Source organism: Balaenoptera borealis (assembly GCF_965194805.1).
Source record: "Balaenoptera borealis genome assembly, chromosome: 5".
Lineage (NCBI taxonomy): Eukaryota > Metazoa > Chordata > Mammalia > Artiodactyla > Balaenopteridae > Balaenoptera > Balaenoptera borealis.
Window position 1 is genome coordinate 1,963,373 of NC_138862.1, and position 20,388 is coordinate 1,983,760.

The window sequence follows — 20,388 nt, forward strand, 5'->3', positions numbered from 1 at the left end:
CTTGACTGTGAGCATGTAGCCCGCAGACCCACTGGAGCCTGAGCACTGATAATGTGAGCCCCTGTGACCCCGCCCGTTACCTCATCATCAGCCAATCAGAGAACTCTGCACGAGCTGATCACAGACCCTGTGACTCCCCCCATCACTTGGCCTTTAACAATGCTTTGCTGAAGGCCATTGGGGAGTTTGGGGTTTTGGGAGGCACAAGCCACCCATCTCCTTGCTCAGCCCTGCAATAAACCTTTCTCTGCTCCAGACTCCGACGTTTCAGTTTGTTTTGGCCTCACTATGCGTCCGTCGGACACACGAACTTGCACTGGGTAACATTGTCTGGTTTCCCAGGTTCACAGCCGGAGAGGACTCTGCCTCGGGGTGAATCTACCTCAAGTCCTCCCACACCTGACTTAGGTAGTATTTAGAGGAGACTTTGGACTCAGACTTTGGAGTGGACGCCGGAATGAGTTAAGATTTGGGGGTAGGGGCTTCCCTGGTGGCGCAGTGGTTGAGAGTCTGCCTGCCAATGCAGGGGACACGGGTTCGAGCCCTGGTCTGGGAAGATCCCACATGCCGTGGAGCAACTGGGCCCGTGAGCCACAACTACTGAGCCTGCGCGTGTGAAGCTTGTGCTCCGCAACAAGAGAGGCCGCGATAGCGAGAGGCCCGCGCACCGCGATGAAGAGTGGCCCCCGCTTGCCACAACTAGAGAAAGCCCTCGCACAGAAACGAAGACCCAACACAGCCAAAACTAACTAAATAAATAAATTAAAAAAAAAAAAAAAAAAAGATTTGGGGGCTGTTGGGATGCAGTGAATGTATTTTGCATGTGGGAAGGACATGAATTTTGGGGGCCAGAATGCTATGGTCTGACTGTGTTCCCCTAAAATTCCTATGTTGAAACCGCCCCCCGAAATGCGGTGGTATTTGGAGATGGGGCATTTGAGTGGTGGTTAGGTCAGGAGGGTGGAGCCCTCGTGAATGGGATCAGGGTACTTATAAAAGAGACCCCCGAGAGCTCCCTGCAACCCAAAGGGGGCCCTCACCAACCCTGCGGGCACCTTGATCTTGGCCTTCCAGCCTCCAGAGCTGTGAGGAATAAACGTCTGCTGTTTATAAACCACCGAACGTGGAATTGTGTTACAGTGGCCTGGACAGACTGAGACACGGCAGTGAGCCGCGCTGGCTCTGCAGCCCCTCCAGGGCTTCCTAGCACAGCACTCATGGTGGAGGGGGCCTTGTACCTGTGTGGCCCTTACAGCGCCATCTGCAGTCCTATATAGCAGCTCACCTGGCCTCACGACCAGCTCCTCAGGGAAGCAGATGAGCAGGAAGTGTTCCAGGTGACCAAAGAGGAAAATGAGGCTCTGAAAAGCGCACAGCCGGGCAGCTAGTCTGTAAGGGGACCTGGGCTAGAGGCGGCTCCCGCCCCCCTCTCCAGGGCTCGGTCCTGTACAGGACAAAGAGCAAAAGGATGAGCAATAAAGGACTTGGTCTTAAGAAACTCAAGTGCGTTTGCTCAGATTCACATTTTTCAGACAGTTGCCCATCTCAGACACCCACAGAGGCTTGTGCGGATCTTCTCAAATCCCAGCTGCCAACAGGTCCCTGGGAAACGTGTCAAACACCAGTCCTCCCACCCACCACCCCATCAGACTTCAGGGGACAGAGCCAGCCATGTGTAAGCATTCCCATGCCCAGCTGCTGGGGGGATGCTGGCCTGACCCTCTCCTCCCTCCTCCCCCCGTTCCTCCCCCCAACCCAGCTCCCTGTCCAGCAGCCTAGGCCCTGGGAGAGTCCGGAAGCCCAGCGCTGACAATGACCTTACAAAGCCCCCCATCCAACCTTCTCTGGGGTTCTTCTCCCCAAAATCATATCGTCAGTTGCTTTCTTCACATATCACCTAAAAGCAAACTTGGCCACCCTGTTTTATAGCTAAAGTTCTTCATAAGCAATTAGCACAGGTGTGTTGAGAAAACTCTAAAAGTGAATGACTTCCAAGAAGAGAGAGACAGTACCTGACTGCATAGGCCTGAATATACGGCCACACCACACGCGCACCCACAAACGTCACCTAGCACAGGACACTGGCAAGAATGTGAAGCTGCTGCCATAGAGAGGAGTGAGGGGGTGAATGTCCCACTCAAGACCACGGGTCAAGGCCACGGAGACTCACCAAGACAGGGCTCCTCCTGATACCCCACCCGCCCCAGCCCAGAAGACTCACCAGCAAATAGAACCGCAAGCGGGCCTGGGCACACCGGCTGCGGCCCTATGCGCACCCCCCTCTCCACTCCTCTAAACCCTGCAGCTGCTCCCAGCGGCTCCCGCTCCAGCATCCTTTGAAATCCTGGCTGTGAAAGCACTTTCCAGACTATAAATAGCCACACGCGGGGTGAGGGGCAAAGGAAGTACCAGCCACAGAGGTCTTGGGCGGGGGCGGGGGCGGGGAGGGTTCGGAGCAAGAGCCTGAGATGGCCAAGTCCCTGATCTCCCCAAGTTGGGACACGGCGCCCCCGGACAGACCCCGCCCAGCCCTGTCGCAGCGTCTGCGTCCCGCGCCGCAGCCCAGCGGACGCCCGCACCCGCGCTGCCTGGGTCCCTGCCTTCGTCCCCGCACGCCCGCCGCAGCCCCGCACCAGCACCCCAGCCCGGGCCCGCGCCCAGCCTTCTGCGCCCCGGCCCACTCAGACCCTAGAGCCTGCAGTCGCCCCCGAACCCCAGCCGCGCCCCAGCTCCCGCCGCCGCGCCTGCACCCAGGCGGGTGCCTGGGTCCCGCACCCCGCGGCGCACGCACCCCAGCCTGTGCTCCGCTTGTGCCGGCCAGACCGGCGCCCCTGGACCCCTGCGCGTCCTCCCCGTGACCCGCGCCTTCGCCGCGCCCCGGTGTCCTCCACCCCGGCCGGCGCGCCTACCTGCTCGGGGAGGCCCGCGCCCCCGCGTCACTCGCGCCGCTGCGCAGGACTGCAGCCCTGGCCCCGCGGGGTCGCCCGCATCTCAGGCCCGCAGCGCGCTCTGCGTCACGGCTTCGGAGAGCGCAGCCCGCCCCGTCCCGCGCCCGAGGCCAGAGCCAAAGAGGAGAGAACAGCCACAGGAGCAGGGTGTCCCAGACGCCCGAGCTGCGAGCTGCGGGGTCAGCCTCCCCACATCCCCTCCCAAGAGGCTGGTGGCACGTGCAAACCCGGGGCAGCGATTCTGGTCAAGTCCAAAGAGCCCTGGGGGGTTGGGGGGGTGGGCAGGGCTGGGTGGGGATTGTGTCAGCGGGAGCTGGAGACCCAGGGGGCCCCCGGACTGGGTCAACCACTTCCCCTACCGGCCTATCCCTGCCGTCACCTGTCTTCCTGGGGGCCCCAAAGCCAGGAGACCATTCCCGGTAAGGCAGGAACTGAGGCAGCAGGAGGAGCCGGAAAGATGCGAAAGCATAGCGTCCACCCTGGCACGTGTTGGCCCCTGGGCCCACAGGTGCCTGATTTCCACCCTGGCTGCCCTGCCCCGCTCAGTCCTCCTGGCTGGAGGGCAGAGGGGACTGACTGTATTCTGAAAGACTGATCCCAACTTTCCCTAAAGGTCCAAACTCCCTGGCCACAAGTCTCTCACCCAACAGAGGCCCTCTGCCCTCTCCTTCCCAGCTGCCACCCCACAAGGCCCCACGGCCACTCCCGGGCCCTTGCTCAGGGTCCAGGGAAGTGAACAGGGTCCTGTGCCTCTCTGATCCCAGGGCCCGGGGGGCTGCCTGCTGACCCTCATTTCCTCCCCTGGGTGTGCTGACCTAGTGTCCAGACTCCTGCCCGGAGCACCCCCCTCTGGAAGGCCCTTTGCCCCCACCCGCCCCTGCCTCTCCGCAAAGCAGCCAGCCGGCAGTGCCACGGGTCCACCGGCCAAAGGCTGGCCCCTGTCTCACCCTCCGGTCATCAGGAGGTTTCTAAGCAGCTTGGGGAAGGTGTCGGAACCCATCAGAGCCCCTTGTACAGCACTTGATCGTTTTTTCCAGCCACTTTAAAGGCAGCTGGAGCCACTCCTCCAAGGTGGTTGGCACCACGGAGTTAAAGAACAGCAACAGTGGGTGTTACCCAATGGCTCTGGCCTGCAGGACTGCACGCTGCAGGGGCACAGCCTTCCACACATCACTGCTGCACCCTCAGAGCCCGCAAGCAGCAAGCGCTCAGTGGGTGGCCGCTACAGGACTTATCCTGCTACGAGGACGGCCACAACCCCAGAAAGGCATCTCAGACCCTAGTCAACAGGCAAAGGAAGAGGAGACGCACCCGTGTCTGCAGCTGCTGGTCAGCAGCTGTGCCCATACTCTCACCCAGGGCTCCTTCCTTGATGCCCTCTGGCCCAAGAGCCATCATGACTAAAAGCACCCTGAGGGGAAGTTAATATTTCATGAGACAGAAGTAACTGCAGGACCATCCGATGGACAGGTGCAGACGGGCTGGCTTTCGTTTCCAGGTACCCCAGGGCCTCTGTGGGAACATTGCTTAAGGTGAAGTATCTCATGAATCAGGCTTCTGACGAAACATATGTGCCCACATTGTTCCCTGTGGGGCTCTTTCCCTTCTAGAGACGAACATATTTCACAAGAAGGTCCTGTTCCACCTGCCGGACACTGCTGCAAGAGCAATTATGAAATGTCTTTTCCATAAAAATAAAAAGCAGGAACCATAAAGTACAAGAGCAGCAAGTACTGATCTTGACCGAGGGTTGTTTCAAGTTCAGGTAAAGGAAATGCAGCACAGAAGACTTTGTTACAGCACGGGCATCATGCCCAAGATATAAAGCCCCTTGGTCTGGCAGCGAGAGAAAAACCACAATCGCTGAAAAGATAGTGATCTAACCGATTAGCCTGGCGAGCCCTGGTCATGAATAATACACAGGAGCAAAGAGAGGCCAGGCTGCGGCTCCTTGGAGGAGAGCAAAGGAAGGCGGGGAGGGTCTGAGGGCTGGGAGCCAACATGGCCAGAGCCTAGAGCAGGGGCTGCAGACTTTTTCTGTACGGGGCCGGATGGTTAATAGCTCAGGTTTTGCAGGCGATGGTCTCGGTTTGAACTACTCAACTCTGCCCTTGCAGCGAGAGAGCAGCCAATGGCAAAACATAAGCGATGGGTCTGGCTGTGTGCCAATAAAACTTTATTTATAAGAACAGGCAGTGGCTGGATCTGGCCTGTGGGCTGTGGGTTGCTGACCCTGGTCTAGAGAGGGGACCAAGAGAAGTGGGCTTCATGCTGGGGGACAACCTTGTTTTCCTTCATCACTTCGTTTCTGAGGTCAAAGGATGAACTGCATTCCAGAAACGTCTAATCAAAAAGGACTGCCCATAAAAGTAAGTGGGCGCGGTGGTGCTGCCCAGGAGGGTAGAGACCGTGGACACCCTCGTGGCTGTGTGCCCGCCCAGAAAGCTCTACCAGGTGGCCCATTCATTCTGCAGCGACAAGGATGAGAACGGAGATGGAAATGGCCCGGACAGTCAGGACACAGAATAAAGTGAATAGACACAGGACTCACTTCTCTTCCACAAGTCCATTCTGTGGTTTGCAGCCGAGTCTGTCCGTCTGGACTGCTCTCTGCACCAGCCAGTGTCACCGTCGGTGGACGAGGGCAGAGAGGCTCGATCGCTCGGCTGGTCCCCCCACCCCCCAGCTCCCGTCCGCTTGCCAAGCACCACGCTAAGTTCCCACGTCCATTGGCAGTCCTCACGACCCAGTGTGGAAGGAAACCTTCTCACCCCCAGTGGGTGGGGAGGGAGCGGTGACTCGGGGACCTGCCACAGCTGGCATCCGAAGGCACCTGCAGACCCTGCGTGCACGTTGGTCAGCCAGCCTCACCACCGGCAGACCCTGTCTAGGGGCTGGGGCTCCGGGGAAAAGAGGAGCCCAGACCCGCAGTCCAGGGGAAGAATGACCTAAACCACCTCAGGGCGTGAAAAACATTGAGGAGTTCAGCGGGGCAGGAGCTGGAGGTCACAGGGTCAGTGTCAGGCAAGCTGGGACGGCCTTTCTCAGCAGGGTGCATTGAGGAAGTGATCCACTTTCTAAGGAAGTGTGATGGATTGAACCAGAACAATCCGATGAAAGCCATTTGGACCCAGGGAAGAGTAGGTGCAAAGGCCCCGAGGTGAACTCAAGTCGTGTGTTTGAGGACCACCAGGAAGGCCATGGTGGCCGGTGGAGTGCACCAGGGGAGTGGGGCACGAAATGAGGGGAGGGGGCAGGGGCCAGATCACGCAGGGTCTTCGTGCCCCTGATGTGGGTCCCCTGATCTGACGAGATGTTGCGGGACCCTGTGCTGGTGGATCAAACCACATCGAGCCTTCAGACCATGGTGCTGCCTGAGTCCCTGCGGGCGGGAAAGCCGAGGCCAGCCCCAGAACGTGTCCATCCTGCCCGAGTGCATCACCGTCCCGTCTCTCCAAGAGATGGTACCATGTGCGGCCTCCGTCTGGGCCACCATGGCCTTGCCCTCTCTGACTCACCAGCCAGCACCGGGCTGGCTGAGGACAGAGGCTGATGGCCATCAACTGGCCGAGGCATTGCCCTCCCTGGCCGTCCAGCGCCTCGTCCGTGGGCGGTGCCCGGTGGCCTCACTGCTGCGTATGAGGATCTCCGCACCGCGGCCCACCCCGAGTGTCTCTGCCGGACCTCCCGGTTCCCGATTCTCCCGTCTCTCTCCTTTCGGTCCCACCACCACCCAGAGGGTCAGGCCATTCCTGCCCGCCCGTGAGTCCACGCGTGACCCAAAGTCAGTGCTCTTCCCCACCCCAGAGCGGAGGAACAGGCACTCCACGTGGGGGGCCAGCACTCCCGGGACCTCTTGCTCACCTACAGGTCTCGCTGGTGTGCCAAGGCTGCAAGGCCGTTTCCTTGGGTTGTTCCCACAGCTGGTAACCGTGAGACATGAGACATGTCGCCCCTGGACCAAGATGAGGATTGCTCACTGGTGACTGGAAAAGCGGTGGATCCAGAGCTCCCTGATCCCTCCTGGCACCGCATGAACCCACAGCGTGGGCAGTGAGCACCACTGAGCCCCTCGTGTCGCTCCCGTGGAACTCGGCTCGGGGCGCTGACGCAAACGTGCCGGTGCCGTGAGGAATAAACCGTCCTTTGTCTCTGACTCAGGAGCCGCAGTCTCCTGCCGGCACCCGCGAAGGAGTAACAGGCTGACTTATCAGCCTGCAAGTGGGATCAAACCAAACCCCAGGCTGACACCCTGCTCGAAGCTCTGCCTGTTGCAGGCATCGGCCTTCACCAGTCTTTCAGGGCCACCGGAGGATGACATCCTGCAGCTCCCTAGTTTCCAGCCCCACACTGAGCTGGCCATCCTTCACCAGCTGATCAGAGGAGCCCCCGTGTGGCCACAGGCGCTGGGACAACGGTGGAGGTGGCATGGGGGTGTGGGCCACCTGTGCTCCAGCTAGCTGTGCCCTCCGCCCCACGCCCCTCGCACCCGGTTCCACTCACTCAAGATTGTTTCTGGGCCCACCCACCATACGGTAGAACCCAGGCATGGATGAGGGGGCTCAGGGCAAGAATTGACTGATAGACCCCTCACAACACAGTGTGTCCCAGCAAAATACAGCACACAGGATGAAATACAGAAAATGCAGTTGTTAAACTACTGTGGGGATGCTTTTCTTTTTTTAGAATTCTCTGTATTATCTTTACAATAAAAATGGTGGGCTTGGATGGGATGGGAGATGCTATAGCAAAATTCCACTCTCCCCCACTGAATTGCAACCCCTGGTCTTGCCAGGGGTCCCTCGTACAGGCAGGTCCTTCACCACTCTCCAGGTCCCTGGGCTTCGGGTGTGGCTGTGACACCATGGGAAAGCAACCTTTGACCCCTGTGAAAGAAAAAATTATTCTGACACGTGTTAGAAGAGTAAGGAAGACTTTATTCAAGATTATTGCAATTAGAGGAGAGAGATTGTGCTCAACTCCAAGTTCAACAAGGAAAAGGGGGATTTACAGCCAAGGAGCAGTGAGGGGCCAGTGGATGGAAAGTTACTAAGAGACTTCAAGGGCAGGGGATCTTGCAAACTACAGGCCAAGAAGATTAGCTACCACTTGTGAGGGAGGCATGAGGCACTTAATCAGATAATGAGGGCGATCAGAGATCAAGGGTGGGGGTGACTTCGCAGGATCTTTGCTGAGATCGGGCTGGGCAGGCCAAAGACTGGACCAGGGCCTAATGGGAAAGAGGTCCCAGAGGAGGCTGAGTTTGGTCTTGTCAATTCTAACGGGTCTGAGATCCCGGGTACCTGTCTAAATGTACTTTGCAGCCCAAGTAACCTTTGATTTCTAAAATGTTTAAGTACTTGCGAGGTCTCTGTTAGGGCTGGCCCGTACCTTTGGCACCTGCCGCCTTTCCTTAAATGCTGAGAGGGAGAGGATCAACGCAGCCCTGGGACTGTCCTGGAGTTCTCCTCTCAACACTTTAAATCTTTCTAATTCAGGGCAGTTAGGAGACTATCACTTCTAATGCACGGGACTCGGGGCGGGGACTGGGGCCCGGGGCGGGGGCGGGGGCTGGGGCCAGGGGATGGGGTTCGGGATTTGGGACTCGGGGCGGGGGCTGGGGCCCAGGGATGGGGTTCGGGATTTGGGACTCGGGGCGGGGACTGGGGCCCGGGGATGGGATTCGGAATTTGGGACTCGGGGCGGGGACTAGGGCCCGGGGTTGGTGTCCAGGGTTCGGGGATCGGGGAGGGGGCTGGGGGCCGGGGGTTGGGATTCGGGACCCAATCGGGGTCCCGCGGCTGGCTGCAGTCTCCAACCCTGTCGCCTCAGAATCGCGTCAGAGTCGCGCCAGAATCGCGCTAGAGCCGCGCCAGAATTGCGTCAGAGCCGCGCCAGAATTGCGTATGCACAGAACCGGGAGCGCGGCGCCGGGGGCAGAGCGGAGCGGGCGAGGCGGAGCCAATGCGCGGAGCAGAAGCCCAGGCGGCCCCACTGCGCTCGCGCCGGCCCGCCCCCTCGCTGCCGGCCAATGGGCTCTCAGCACCCGCCCCTGACGACGCGGGCCCCGCCCCTTGGAGAAACGCCGCGGCCTGGTGGATGGCCTCCGTGGTAGCTGGTGGTTTGAGAGCTGGGCCGGGGTGAGGGTTCCGGGCGGCCCACCGTCATGAAGCTGACGCGGAAGATGGTCCTGTCCCGGGCCAAGGCCTCAGAGCTGCACAGCGTGCGGAAGCTCAACTGCTGGTGAGGCCCAGAGGCCGGGGGCCGTCCCCGCGTGTCCTCCCCGCTGCCCGGCACCCCCTTCCCGGGACCCTCTCCCTGGGACAGGGCTGGGAAGAGCCGCCTAGGAATGGAGACCCCTGCCCAGCACCTCGGCCCTGGAGCGGGGACCCCAGCCCGCCCCCTCTGCTCTGGGGCGGGACCGAGAAGGGCCTGCGGAGGATGCAGAGGGGTTCGGGGTGGAGGGGGGCACCTCTGGCCTCACCTTCCTGGCCCCTGTCCAGGCTGGTCTGCCCGGTCCCAGGGGCTCACAGCCTCTGGGAGGTGATGCCATAAGCTCAGGGGGCCTTTGGGGAAAGGTCGTTTCAGAATTTTCACTCCTCCTGAGCAGTGGTATTTCACACACAGCTCCAAAGCTGCCCTCCTTGCTGGAAACAATTGGAATTACCTTGAAGACTGGCTCTTGGGCTTCTAGGTAGCTTTAGTGGGCAGACGTTTCCCTCTGTGGACAGGTCTCATTTCTGACATTGCCAGCAGTCCCTGGGAGCCAGGCCTGCTGATAAGGTGGGAGATCAAGGTGATTGACACCCTTGCTAGGGGAAAGAAAGGAAACTGAGACTCTAAAGTGATGCTTCAGTAAACATTTTTGTAATTGAGCCCTGGGGGGTGCGGAGAGGGGTTGTCCCCAGGGGACTCACAGTCCGGGAGGTGACAGGAAGAGATACAGGTGCAGGTTCAAAGGCAGGGCGGCCAGGCCTAGCTGAGCCGAGGAAGGACCAGAAGTACTTCTGAAACTCCGGAAAGGTCCGCACACGTTTACCGGGGGTTCAGAGCACGGCTCCACGCGCCCTGTACACTGGACAGTTCAGGTGGCGCTCAGCCAGAAGTAGACCGTCCCGCCCCTGGTGTCGGGCAGATTGACCGCAGTGAGCTCTGCCTGTTCATTAAAAGCCTTTCTCTTTGCGCTGCACTTCTGGTATTTTGGCCACAGCACCCCTGCCATTGTTTTCAATAACGCGTGCCTTTGTTCTGCATGGGGCGGTCATTCTTCCCCTAAGCAGGGAGGCACAACAGCCCTATTCCAGGCTTTCTGAAGTGTGTTTCATAAGTCGCATGTTTAGCCTTTGAACTTGGCCCTTACAAAGACTCCCTTGTTTATGCACATTAGTGAGGGAATCATCCCTCAGTTCAACAGCCTTGAGAATGAGTAAATCTTTGTGTCCTTCAAATGGGGCAACCTCTGCCGTGCCTTAGTCTGCGAAGGAGCCCACCAGTATCAAATAGTTTTGTCCAAAATCAACCAGGAAACGATTTTTGGCACCTTTGTCAGTTATCTGGGAAAGCTTTCTTTTACTTTGTCGTTGAAATCACAGACTCTTAAAGTTTGTAGATGTTTGTCATTAATTTTTGTTTTTAATGTTTTAAATTCAACTTTAACAAAATAAAAGCGCGTATGTCTTTTTCTCTCCCCAGGGGCAGCCGCCTCACTGATGTAAGTATCATGCTGATCATCTCCAGACAATCCCTGGTCCCCAAGAGGCTGGTTAAATTGACAGACCGCTCCCATTCGATCCAGGCGGCCAACCAGTCCTTTGTTCCTTGAGCAGTTTTTGTAAGGCGGGACCACTCATGAAAGAAAAGTTCTGTAGCACCCAAGTGCACTGTGACGTTCCTGCACACATTCTCCTGCAGGTGAAAGGCAGGCCTCTCAGAGGAGCGGGCAGGTCCACGGCACAGACCTGCTCCCACCCGGGGAAGAGCCCCAGTGGCTTGGTTGACTTTAAGAAGCAGTGCACTCAGCTGGAGGTTTCTTTGTATGGGTTCCTGGACTTCACGTCCCCGAGGAGTATCTTCACTTCAGCTCCTCCCCTTGGTCAGATCCAGCTTCACCCCGACTCCCATGGCAGGAAGAGATGGGGCCTGGGTGGGGGCAGAGCACGGAGCTGGGCCGCTGGGCTGAGCTGTAAGTCCATGAATAGATTTCTACCCCCGCCCACCTGTTTCTGGGATGCATGTCTCCAGCTCGTACAGAGTGTGGGTGCTAGTCAGCGGGTTCTTATTGACTTCTCTTTCGTACCTTGAACCATACCTTTTCTGAGAAACAAAGTTGGAAATGCTGTCAGGGCTGTCCAGAAGAGCCGGTTCCGCCTCATTCTGTGGCTGAAGTGCTGCCTATTCAGCAGCAAAAACAAACGAAGCAAAACACCACTGTAACAGAAAACAGATCCGCCGCAAACGTGAAGCATTCGGACCAGGCAGTGCGCTTGTTGGTGTCAGGACCCCATCTGGCGCCGTGCGTGGTGTCTGGCAGGCACACAGATATTTGGGGCTTCACCGTTCATCAGCCTTACAGGTCAGGGAGCCTGCATGGACCATCCTGAGCCCCGCTGCTCTCTTCCGCTGAGTCAGTGTTAAGATGGTCTGAGATCCAGTTTCAAGCCTGTCTCCCTATTGGCACAGCTCTGTTGGCCAGAAGCGGCTTCTGTCCTTTCCCTGGATGTCAGGGGCAGCAAGAAGAAAGGTTCTCTGTCCATTCAGCTCCCCTTACCGATGTCCTTCGAGGGCATGTAAAATTAGGAATGCTCCGTCTCGAGGGCTGGCAGCATTTGGTAGTAATGATGCTGTTGAAAGTTGTGGAGAGGGTGCCCATTTCTCCATCAGGTAGAGGGGACGTCTGGGCTGCAGAGGGGAGCGGGACGCCGAGCCCTGCGTGCTCCTGGGGCGAGGGAAGCTCCTCTGCTTCGGCCCTTGGCGTGGGGCGGACTGCGGCTCCATCTTGGTTCTCTTGGCTGCTGGAGAGGGGTGACGTCACAGGGCCAGCGCCCAGCGACTTTTGCAAAATCACATTCTTTTCCTTCCTAGATCTCCATCTGCCGGGAAATGCCCAGCCTGGAAGTGATAACCCTCAGGTACTAAATGCCGGCCCACCCCACTCTTAAGTCACCGGGGCTGGAGGAGGAGGAAAGTGTTCAGATCCCTCCTGCAGGCCCTTAGATAACCTGAAAATTCCCAACGAGGTCTGGGAGGGCCGCTGCTGCAGGCCGGGCCCAGGCAGCACGAGGGCCTGGCAGCTCCGCCCCCTTCCTGGAGGGCACCCGGGCCTCCCCCTGAGCTCGCCTGCCCGTCCGGGGGTCAGTGGGTGCCGCCCTCCTAACGGTGAGCAGCCGCCCCAGCGTGACCACGTCTGCCCCAGCATGCCAGCCTTTTCCGCCCTCCTGGTTCTGTCACTGCCTGGAGCTCTGCCAGCTTCCCTGCATCACACGATCTGTCCTTGGTAATAGTTGACCTCTTCCAGAGCCATTAGCGGTTTAACAAAGGAAGCCTCGTTTAACAAAGGAAGCCTCAAAAGAACCAAATACTGCCTTTGGGGCTTCAGGCGCCTGGGGAGTTTGCAGGGTCGGGGAGGGAGGAACGCCCTCCAGCCCTGAGCTCTGTCCTGTCCGCTCTGGGCCCGGGAGGGAGCTGACCCTGCCAGATGCCCAGATGCCAGGGTGGGTGCTTTCTGCAGGTCCCCACACCTGAAACCTCAGGGAGATTTAAGCCCTGTAAGGAAGGCAGACTCCCTGTTTGGCAGCTCAGAAGGTCGCAGGGCTCGCCCTGTGTGTGGGGTCGTAGGCCCTTGGTCCCGTGCAGATCCCGTGACTTACCTTCCTCATCACACAGCCGGCCATCCTGTTTGTCCCTCCCTAGCCCTCTGCTCGGCCTCCTTTGCGCCTTCCGAGGTCACCTGGTGGGTGCCGCACCGCCCATCTTGTGCTCACGCACCCCCAGCTCCAACCCGACAGGCTCAGGCCGGCACCCTCTTGCGGGATGAAGGAATGAATGAAGGAGGGGGTCCAGGACCGGTCTCCCACCCGGGGCCCAGCTCGGGCCTGTGTGCCTTGGCTTCCCTGGCTGTAAGACCCATCAGACGGGGGTGAAGGCAGCAGTGGCCCCGGCGTGGGGTGGGGTGGAGGCGAGGAGAGCAGGTGCAGTGGGGAGCTCGGAGCGCCAGCATGTGCAGGCGCCAGCCGTCCACTGTCACTTACCTGGTACAATTATCAGTGAAGCTGGGATTTGAGCCCACGCCCCAGAAGGCCTTACCTGACAAACAAATGTATACACTTTCATTACCCAAAGACAGCAGGAAACTTGCAGCGGGCTGCGGACTTAACCCTGTCGCTGCCGAGTGCTGTCTGAGGAACCTGGGGCAAGTTGCTGGGCCTCCGAGCCGAAGGCCCCCTCGTCGTGCAGCAGGGGTTCTCACCGCCGCAGCGGGGGGAGGACAGTGCCCAGGGCTGTCGCCTGGCTGTCTGGCCGCTTGAACTGGTGGGGACTGCTGCTTGGATGTGGGTTGGCCGTCCTGTGAGATGACGTCGTTTGGCTTTGGTCTCAGTGCCCGTGGGCAGGAAGGCTTAGTCCATTCTGGCCGCTCTAGTGGGATTTTACAGACATTCATTCCTCGCAGTTCTGAGGCCACAAGCCCGAGATCAGGGTCTAGTGAGGGGCTGCCTCTTGGCTCACAGACGGCATCTTCGCCCTGTGTCCTCACCTGGCAGAAGGGTGGAGAGCTCTGTGGGGTCCCTTTTATAAGGGCGCTGACCCCGCTCATGGGGGCCCCACCTCCTAACACCACTGCACTGGGGGTCAGGATCTCAGCATCTGAATCTGGGGGACACATTCGGTCTGTAGCAACGGCAGCGTTAGCCCAGTGGGCGAGGAGGGGACGCCGGGCCCTGCAGGTTGAAGTTCTCGCTTCACCCCATGGCCTGCGCAGCTTCCCTGATGGTGAGGATCCCAAAGCCTGGGTTTGCTGGTGGTGAGATGGCGTCAGCCTCATCCCGGCTGCCGGGCGAGGTGGTGCCGAGCACTCCAGCAGCCACGTTGACAAGCGAGTGTCGGGTGTGGCAGCAGCGGCCCTAAGGCAGGAGTTGGGACAGCCTGCCCAGCACAAATGCAGCGGCCAGCAAAGGGTGGTCTAGACCGGTCTGGCACGTCGGGCAGGGTCCCCTGCGGCCTGGGGCTCAGGGCATGAGGGTGCTTGGCTGCCCCCCTCGAGCTGAGCCAGCTGGTCCGACTGGGTGTGCAGGGGGTGATCCCGTTCCGTCAGCTCAGACCTGTAGGTTTCTGCCTGGTGCCTGGCTGATGTCCTGTCTCTGGTTCACTCATAATTTAAACCGGTAGCTATTTCTCTTGTGAACCTGGGGTTTGGAAGTTCAGTGCTCGGTTCTCAGTCACATGGGTTTTCCTGGCCGCTGCCAGCTTTGGGCTTGGTGTGTCCCAGGGAGGCCGCAGTCTCCTGTCCTATAAGGGGGCTGAGACCTCCTACCCCCAAGGTTGACTCCTCGCGGCCTCAACAGAGCGGGGGGCTGCCGCTCCCACCTTCAGCTGGAGGAGCTTCCCCCGCCCCCAGGGCTTTCTCCTGGGCCTGGGCCCTCCCTTGCACTTGACTAGCCACGGCCGGGTCTGACCTACTTCTAAGGCGAGGGCAGGTGGGCACTGGCCCAGCAGCGCTCTCGTCTCCGTGGGGCGGGGGTGCCCCGGCGGGCACTGACGGCCGTCTCCCCGCAGCGTCAACAGCATCTCCACCCTGGAGCCCGTGAGCCGCTGCCGGCAGCTGAGCGAGCTCTACCTGCGCAAGAACTGCATCCCCAGTCTGGCGGAGCTCTTCTACCTGAAGGGCCTCCCGTGCCTGCGCGTGCTGTGGCTGGCGGAGAACCCCTGCTGCGGCGCCTGCCCTCACCTCTACCGCATGACCGTCCTGCGCAACCTGCCTCACCTGCAGAAGCTGGACAACCAGGGTAGGTGCCCGCGGGCCGGGTCGCACGCGAGCAGGCTCCAGCCCTGCCGTCTCGCAGGGCCCGGGGAGGCCGGCCTCCTCGGGGTGCCCCAGGTTGTGCCGTCTGCCACCCGGCGTGGCCCCTCGCGGAGTGCAGGATCTCAGCTGAACCCGCACAGTTGTTTCTCTGTCCCGCCATCGAAGCGCTGAGTTGCTGCTTCTCCTTTTTATCCTGCTAAGTACCCTCTGCTCCAAATGCTCGTCCACCTGCCCCGGGAGCACGTGACGGTCTGGGTGGCCGGGCAGCATCGCTGCTGGTCGACAGGGTCCCAAGGTGGTGATGCCAGCAGGTGAGGGCGCTGCATCGCTCCTTGACCCCCCCCACCCCGGGTTGCCTTGCTGTTGGAGGGGTGGGGTGGGGGGATGGGGGGCGCCTTCCTGCAGTTTCACCCCGCGTCTCCTCCATCACCCACGAGGCGATGTGTGGGAGCCCTTCCTGCTCCCACCTCTGGGGTTCCAGCTCGTTTCCAGGGCCATGCCTTTTTCCTGTGAATCCCCTGGCGTTCTCTATGCTGGTTCCTGACCCTTATGTGCACGATTATTTTCTCCTAGGTGAATGATTTTAATATAAATAAACTTCACATAAACTGTCATGTGTGAGTGAAATAGAAGAAATATAGTGTAGTCTGTTCCTTTTAAAACCCTGTCTTAGTTTAGGGTTTTTTATGAGTATCTACCTGCTTTTGGCAAATGCTGACATTCAGATTCACAAGCAGTCATTGGCCATCTGTCGCGTCTCCAGCACCTCCAGGGCGGGATGCAATGGTGGGGGACCCAGCCCTGCTCCCGGGGGCTGGCCGTCGGGGTGGACAGACAGCCGCCTCAACTCCGAAGCAGACCGTGCTGAGCGCCGAGGGCCGGCCGGGCCACGGCTCGGGGGGCTCGCTCGCGGTGAGGCCGCTGATGTCTTGCCCCTCCCCCTCCCCCTCCCCCCCCCCCAAGCTGTGACGGAGGAGGAGGTGTCCCGAGCGCTGGTGGAGGGAGAGGAGGTCACGGCCCCCAGCAGAGAGGACTTCGGGAGTGGCCCGCCCGAGCTGTCCTACACCCCGAGCGCCGTGGATGCCGCCGCCGAGATGCCACGGGACCCGCTGAGCCTCGGCGAGGAGGAGACCAGGTGTGGCCCGCGGGCCTGCCCGGTCCTCCCGCGCGCGGCTGTGCCTCTGGGGCTGGAGGGGGCGTGCGGATGGTTGTTTCTGGGCTGGCTCTCAGGGGCCCCCAGCCTGGGGTCAGCCACGTGGCCAAGAGAAGGCCCAGGGCAGGGAGCTCGTGCGCGTGCGGGACCAGCCCTCCGCAGGGAGTGGTGGACTCGGGGCGGTGGACTAGTGGGCGTGCAGGGCCCCCTGCACAGGAGGGAAGCCTCGTGGCCATGGCCGTGGCCAGCCGAGCCTCTGTGCAGCCTCAGGAGCCCCGGGGACGGCGGGGCAGGTGGGCTGAGGGAGGGCCCTCCCTGACCCACAGGGCACCTCAATTGAATGATTGTCACAGACGTTTGTGGGCAGAAACTGGACTTGGGGAACGTGGTGGAGACCACTGTTCACAGCAGGGCCCCAGGCCGGGCGCCCGCTTGCAGATGAGGCCCGTGCGCCTTGCTGCCCCGCGGCGGGAGAGGGAGGGCACGTGGCTTTTGCTCTTTGTCCGGGGCTCGTGCATCATCTGTGCTCGTGCCCCACCCCCCGGCCCTGGGGGGAGCTCCAGGAGCAGGGAGGTGACCCCAGGGGTCAGAGAAGTAGAGCTGCCCCGCCCGCCGGCCACTGCTGTCCCCCCAGAAGCAGGGTCCTGCAGTGGGGCTCTCCCTGCGGATGGGGTGGGGTCCGCTTTTAGGAGCCTCTTCCTCGCTGTGCCCCGAGGCGCTGGGCCCACAGATGCTGTGTGAACAGTGCGGGCGGGGCTCCGTGCCCCCCGGGCCTCACGCGCGCTGTCCTCCCCCCACCCGCCCCCGCCAGCAGCATCCAGGGGCAGCTCGGCCTGAAGCGCCCTTCCCGGGACCAGTTTCCTTCCTTCCCGCAGAGGGCGGCCACAAGCAGTCGCAAGAACAGGGTGAGTGTGACAGAAGCTGCTCTGGGCGGAAGTGGCCCCAGAATGTGGAGATTGGGGGCCGGGGGCCGGGGGTCGGGGGCCGGGGGCTGGAGACACCACAGGGACGCGCGAAGCCAGGCCCTAGAGGGTGGGAAGCCGACCGTCTGGGTCCAGTGTCTGTGTCTACGTCTAAGCTGGTTGGACGTGGCAGACGGAGGAGGGGTGCCTGAGTGCGCAGCGGGGGCCCCCCCGCACCCGGGGCTGTGCCGAGGGCGGTCTGGGGGCGGGAAGGTTGCTGCCTGGGGAGAGGCCTCCCGCCTGCGGCTGGAGGCAGGGACCCTCCTGGCCAGGGCGGCGGCGGTGTCCCTACGCAGTGACCAGGCGGCAGGCCCCACGGCTCCGCAGGCATCCCTGTAAGGATCACGGCTTGTTGGCTGAACGATAAGTAGGTCATGTGGGCCGTTGAGTGACATCGACGAAGACCCGGGTCCCTCCAAGTCCTCTCGTGTCACTCAGGCTTGTGCTTGGGCTTGTCCCGCGCTCACAGGGATGCCCTGCTCCAGGCTCGCGGCCGGCAGAAGGGTGGGGCCGTTTCTTGCCGTGTGTCCTCTTACCAGTGCAACATCTTCCCTACGTGCCCCTGCCCCCCAGCAGGCTCGGTGTCAGTTCCCTGAGCCGGTCATTGGCAGGGGAATGGGTCACCAGTCAGCTCAGCCCAGAGGGGGCCTCGCCACCGGCTCACGTGGGAAGGGGAGCTGTCTGAGCAGAACCAGGGTCTGTGGGGAGGCCCAGCACCTGCTCCAGCCCCTGGCTCGGCCTGACCAGAGCTGTCAGGTGTTGTGACCTCCCTGTGGCATCATGAAGGGGGGCATCACAGTCCGAGCGGGGCTGCCCAAAGCCACGGGCTGGGCCTCACTCATTCATGTGGTGACCACTTGAAATGCGTGCAAAGCTCACGGGAGGTACAGAAGTGGATGGACTGAGGCCCCGTCCTTGGAAGTGCCAGCCCCCAGGGCTGTGGACAGATGTGACCGCAGGCTGAAGGCCGATCTTGGCAGCAGTCACTTGGCCTGTGGCTAGTCTCCCCCGCCCTGCCCCACCCCGGCAGGTCACTGTCCCCTCGTGACAACACTCTCAACGAGGTGGCCGTGTGGGGCAGCTCAGGGTCCCTGCACACACTTCCCACATGTTTTGGGAGGAGCCCGAGGTATGTACCGTCCCCAGTGGCAGGTCTGCCCAGCAGGTGGGCCAAGGCCTGAAGCTCCCCCCATCCTCACTCCCACCCCAGGGCCTCTGCAGCGCAGAGTGGACCAGAGAGTGAAAACACTGGTTCAACTCCGTGCCTGCCATAAATGCAAATGAAAGACCATCAAACCTGCTCAAACAGGACACCTGCTCTGAAAGCAGAGAACAGCAGGGCCCTGGCTCTGCCACCGAGGGTCCCGGCCAGGCTGGGTGTCCCTGTGGGTATCAAGCCCCCCGCAAGCCTCCGAGTGCAAGGTGCCGGTGGCCAGGAAGACCTGGGGACACGGGGGAGGGCTGGTGAGATTTGAGGGGAGCAGGAGTCTTAGGGCGTTGCAGAGCCAGGGCTCAGCGCCCCAAGCGTGAGCCTCTGAGCGACGTCCTCACGTGTCCACACGGGCCGCATGCTCCGGCTTGCAGCTGTGCCTCAGGTCATCCCACAAGAGGGATCGGCTCAAGTAGCCGCCTTGTGCAAAATCCTTCCAGAATTTTCCTAGTAGAAATGGCAATGTTTCCCTGCTCAAATGCAGATGGAAACCAGGTGTAGCTATGTGGACACGGGTGCATCACACACTAAGCACGTGTGCATTTGAGTGCGTGTTGCTGAGAGCCTGCTTCTGGCCCCTGCTGCATTGCCGCCCAGCCTCTCTGGGCCTCAGGGCTGTGAACAGGAGGTAAGTCAGTTCGTAGGAAGTCCCTGCCGGCGGTGAGTGCCACGCCCGTGCCACGACTGTGGCTTCCGTCTGCCGGAGTCTCCATCTGTTGCCTGCAAGGCCGCTCTCCTGCAGGCCGTGCTCCCGCGATGTGCGCGTGTGTCGTGGTGCGGGCGGCCCAGCCTCACAGGCGTGATGCTCACGCAGTGACTCTCTGTGCCCCCAGAACAACGTCCTGACCGCCGTCCTCCTGCTGCTGCGGGAACTAGACAGCGAGGGTCTGGAGGCCGTCCACCAGCGCGTGGTCAGCCGGCTCCAGGCCCTGCAGAAGCAGGAGCTGCAGGAGGCCATGGAGTGACTGTCAGCGGGGACCCTGAGCTGAAGCCCGGCGTCTTCCCGAACACCTGGGAGAGCGGGGGGGCACAGCTGCGGCCTCTGCTCGACCCCAGGCTGAGCCTCGGCGCACAGGGCTGCGTCCTCAGGAAGCCTCGCCCACCCAGGAAAGCCGAGCTTTCGCTGTGGATGGGCACCACGCCAGGGCAGGAGGGGCTGGCTGGGCAGACCTGCCCCTGTGCCCTCTGCTGTGAGGGGCCGTAGCCAGATGCCTTCCTGTATGGCAGGGCCACCTCGACTTGCCTCTTCTTGAAGGTGGGCTTTGCAGCCGTCCTCCCTAATAAATGTTTTTCCAAAGTCTGATCTGGAAGCAGATGTTTCCTGAATGACAGGCACGGCCTTGACATTCTTGTTAAAGGTAAGGGCAGTCGCTCGCGCATGTTTTCTCAGCCAGTTGTCTGACTCTGTCATGGGGTGGATTTCTGTTGACCATAGGAGACTTCCAGAACGGTGGCAGCCTTAGGGATGGGCTGCCCGCCGCCTCCAGGGACGTTTTGTCTGCAGGGCACTGGTGTCCCTTCTTGAGAGCCCCGCACGACACAGAGGGTCTGTGCTGCCCGAGTGAGAAGACCTGGACAGCAGGCCTGCCGCTTCTGTCTGGGGACCTGACGCAGCTCCGTGGGAAGGGACAGCCTTCTGGAAACCGCGTCTTATGTTCTCCTCCTTTGAGAAGAGTCGCAGGCCTTGCTGCGGTGACCAGGATGCGGGCGGTGCCTCCACAGCCCTGGGGTCCTTCCTGGTGCCCCCAGTGCAAGGGGAGGAGGGTGCCCTCCGAGCCGTTAGGGGAGGTCCCTTCTTGCTGGGCTTGGAATGACCGGGACTGGTGTCCTGTCGGGGCAGGAATATCCACGCCCCTGTGGGAGCCGAGGGTGTGTCGGGTTGCATGAGGGCTGCACAGACCCAAGGGGGACTGACCACAACGTGTGCAAGAAACCAGCCCGGAAGACCACCGGCTCCGGGAAGATGAAGCTGCACTCGTGGTGCCACCGTCTCACGCTGGCCTCGTGGGAGGCCCCGGGGAAGGCGGTGGTTCACCTTGGGGCCCCCCTGTAGTTCTCAGGGCAGGGGGTGAGGTCTGGCCGCGGGAAGCGAGGACTCG

General features: G+C 60.9%; 2 protein-coding genes across 9 annotated transcripts in view; one reads left to right on the forward strand and one right to left on the reverse strand.

Moving 5' to 3' along the window:
* TRPM2 (transient receptor potential cation channel subfamily M member 2) overlaps positions 1 to 8,883 on the reverse strand; it is a 57,004-nt gene extending 48,121 nt beyond the window's left edge. For 2 of the 4 annotated variants that reach the window (XM_082392470.1, XM_082392466.1), the window contains exon 1: positions 5,500 to 8,883. The gene's annotated coding sequence lies outside the window, so the exon portion shown is untranslated. Of the gene's footprint in view, positions 1 to 1,285; positions 2,093 to 2,909; positions 3,129 to 5,499 lie in introns of those variants that run through there. The other 2 variants (XM_082392467.1, XM_082392469.1) reach the window with 2 other exon arrangements.
* A 116-nt stretch (positions 8,884 to 8,999) lies between these two features.
* CFAP410 (cilia and flagella associated protein 410) lies at positions 9,000 to 19,592 on the forward strand. 5 transcript variants are annotated; one of them, XM_082392475.1, is made up of 7 exons: positions 9,001 to 9,191; positions 10,641 to 10,659; positions 12,030 to 12,076; positions 14,718 to 14,947; positions 15,928 to 16,099; positions 16,929 to 17,022; positions 19,123 to 19,393. In XM_082392475.1, exons 1-7 carry the CDS (start codon positions 9,115 to 9,117, stop codon positions 19,252 to 19,254), a joined length of 771 nt encoding a protein of 256 aa, XP_082248601.1. In that variant the 5' UTR covers positions 9,001 to 9,114; the 3' UTR covers positions 19,255 to 19,393. The 5 variants fall into 5 exon arrangements, with proteins under 5 accessions (XP_082248599.1, XP_082248601.1, XP_082248600.1 ...); XM_082392476.1 differs by having other exon boundaries at positions 9,002 to 9,191; positions 16,932 to 17,022; positions 19,123 to 19,592; XM_082392473.1 differs by lacking the exon at positions 12,030 to 12,076 and having other exon boundaries at positions 9,000 to 9,191; positions 19,123 to 19,592.
* The last annotated feature ends 796 nt before the right edge of the window (positions 19,593 to 20,388 follow it).

What these genes read in the sequence shown, in the direction of transcription:
- CFAP410 (XM_082392473.1), top strand. Translation starts at nt 9,115, where the DNA reads ATGAAGCTGACGCGGAAGATGGTCCTGTCCCGGGCCAAGGCCTCAGAG. An exon ending in GCAGAAGCTGGACAACCAGG is followed by an intron (nt 14,948 to 15,927) that starts GTAGGTGCCCGC and finishes CCCCCCCCCAAG; the next exon opens with CTGTGACGGAGGAGGAGGTG. An exon ending in CAAGCAGTCGCAAGAACAGG is followed by an intron (nt 17,023 to 19,122) that starts GTGAGTGTGACA and finishes CTGTGCCCCCAG; the next exon opens with AACAACGTCCTGACCGCCGT.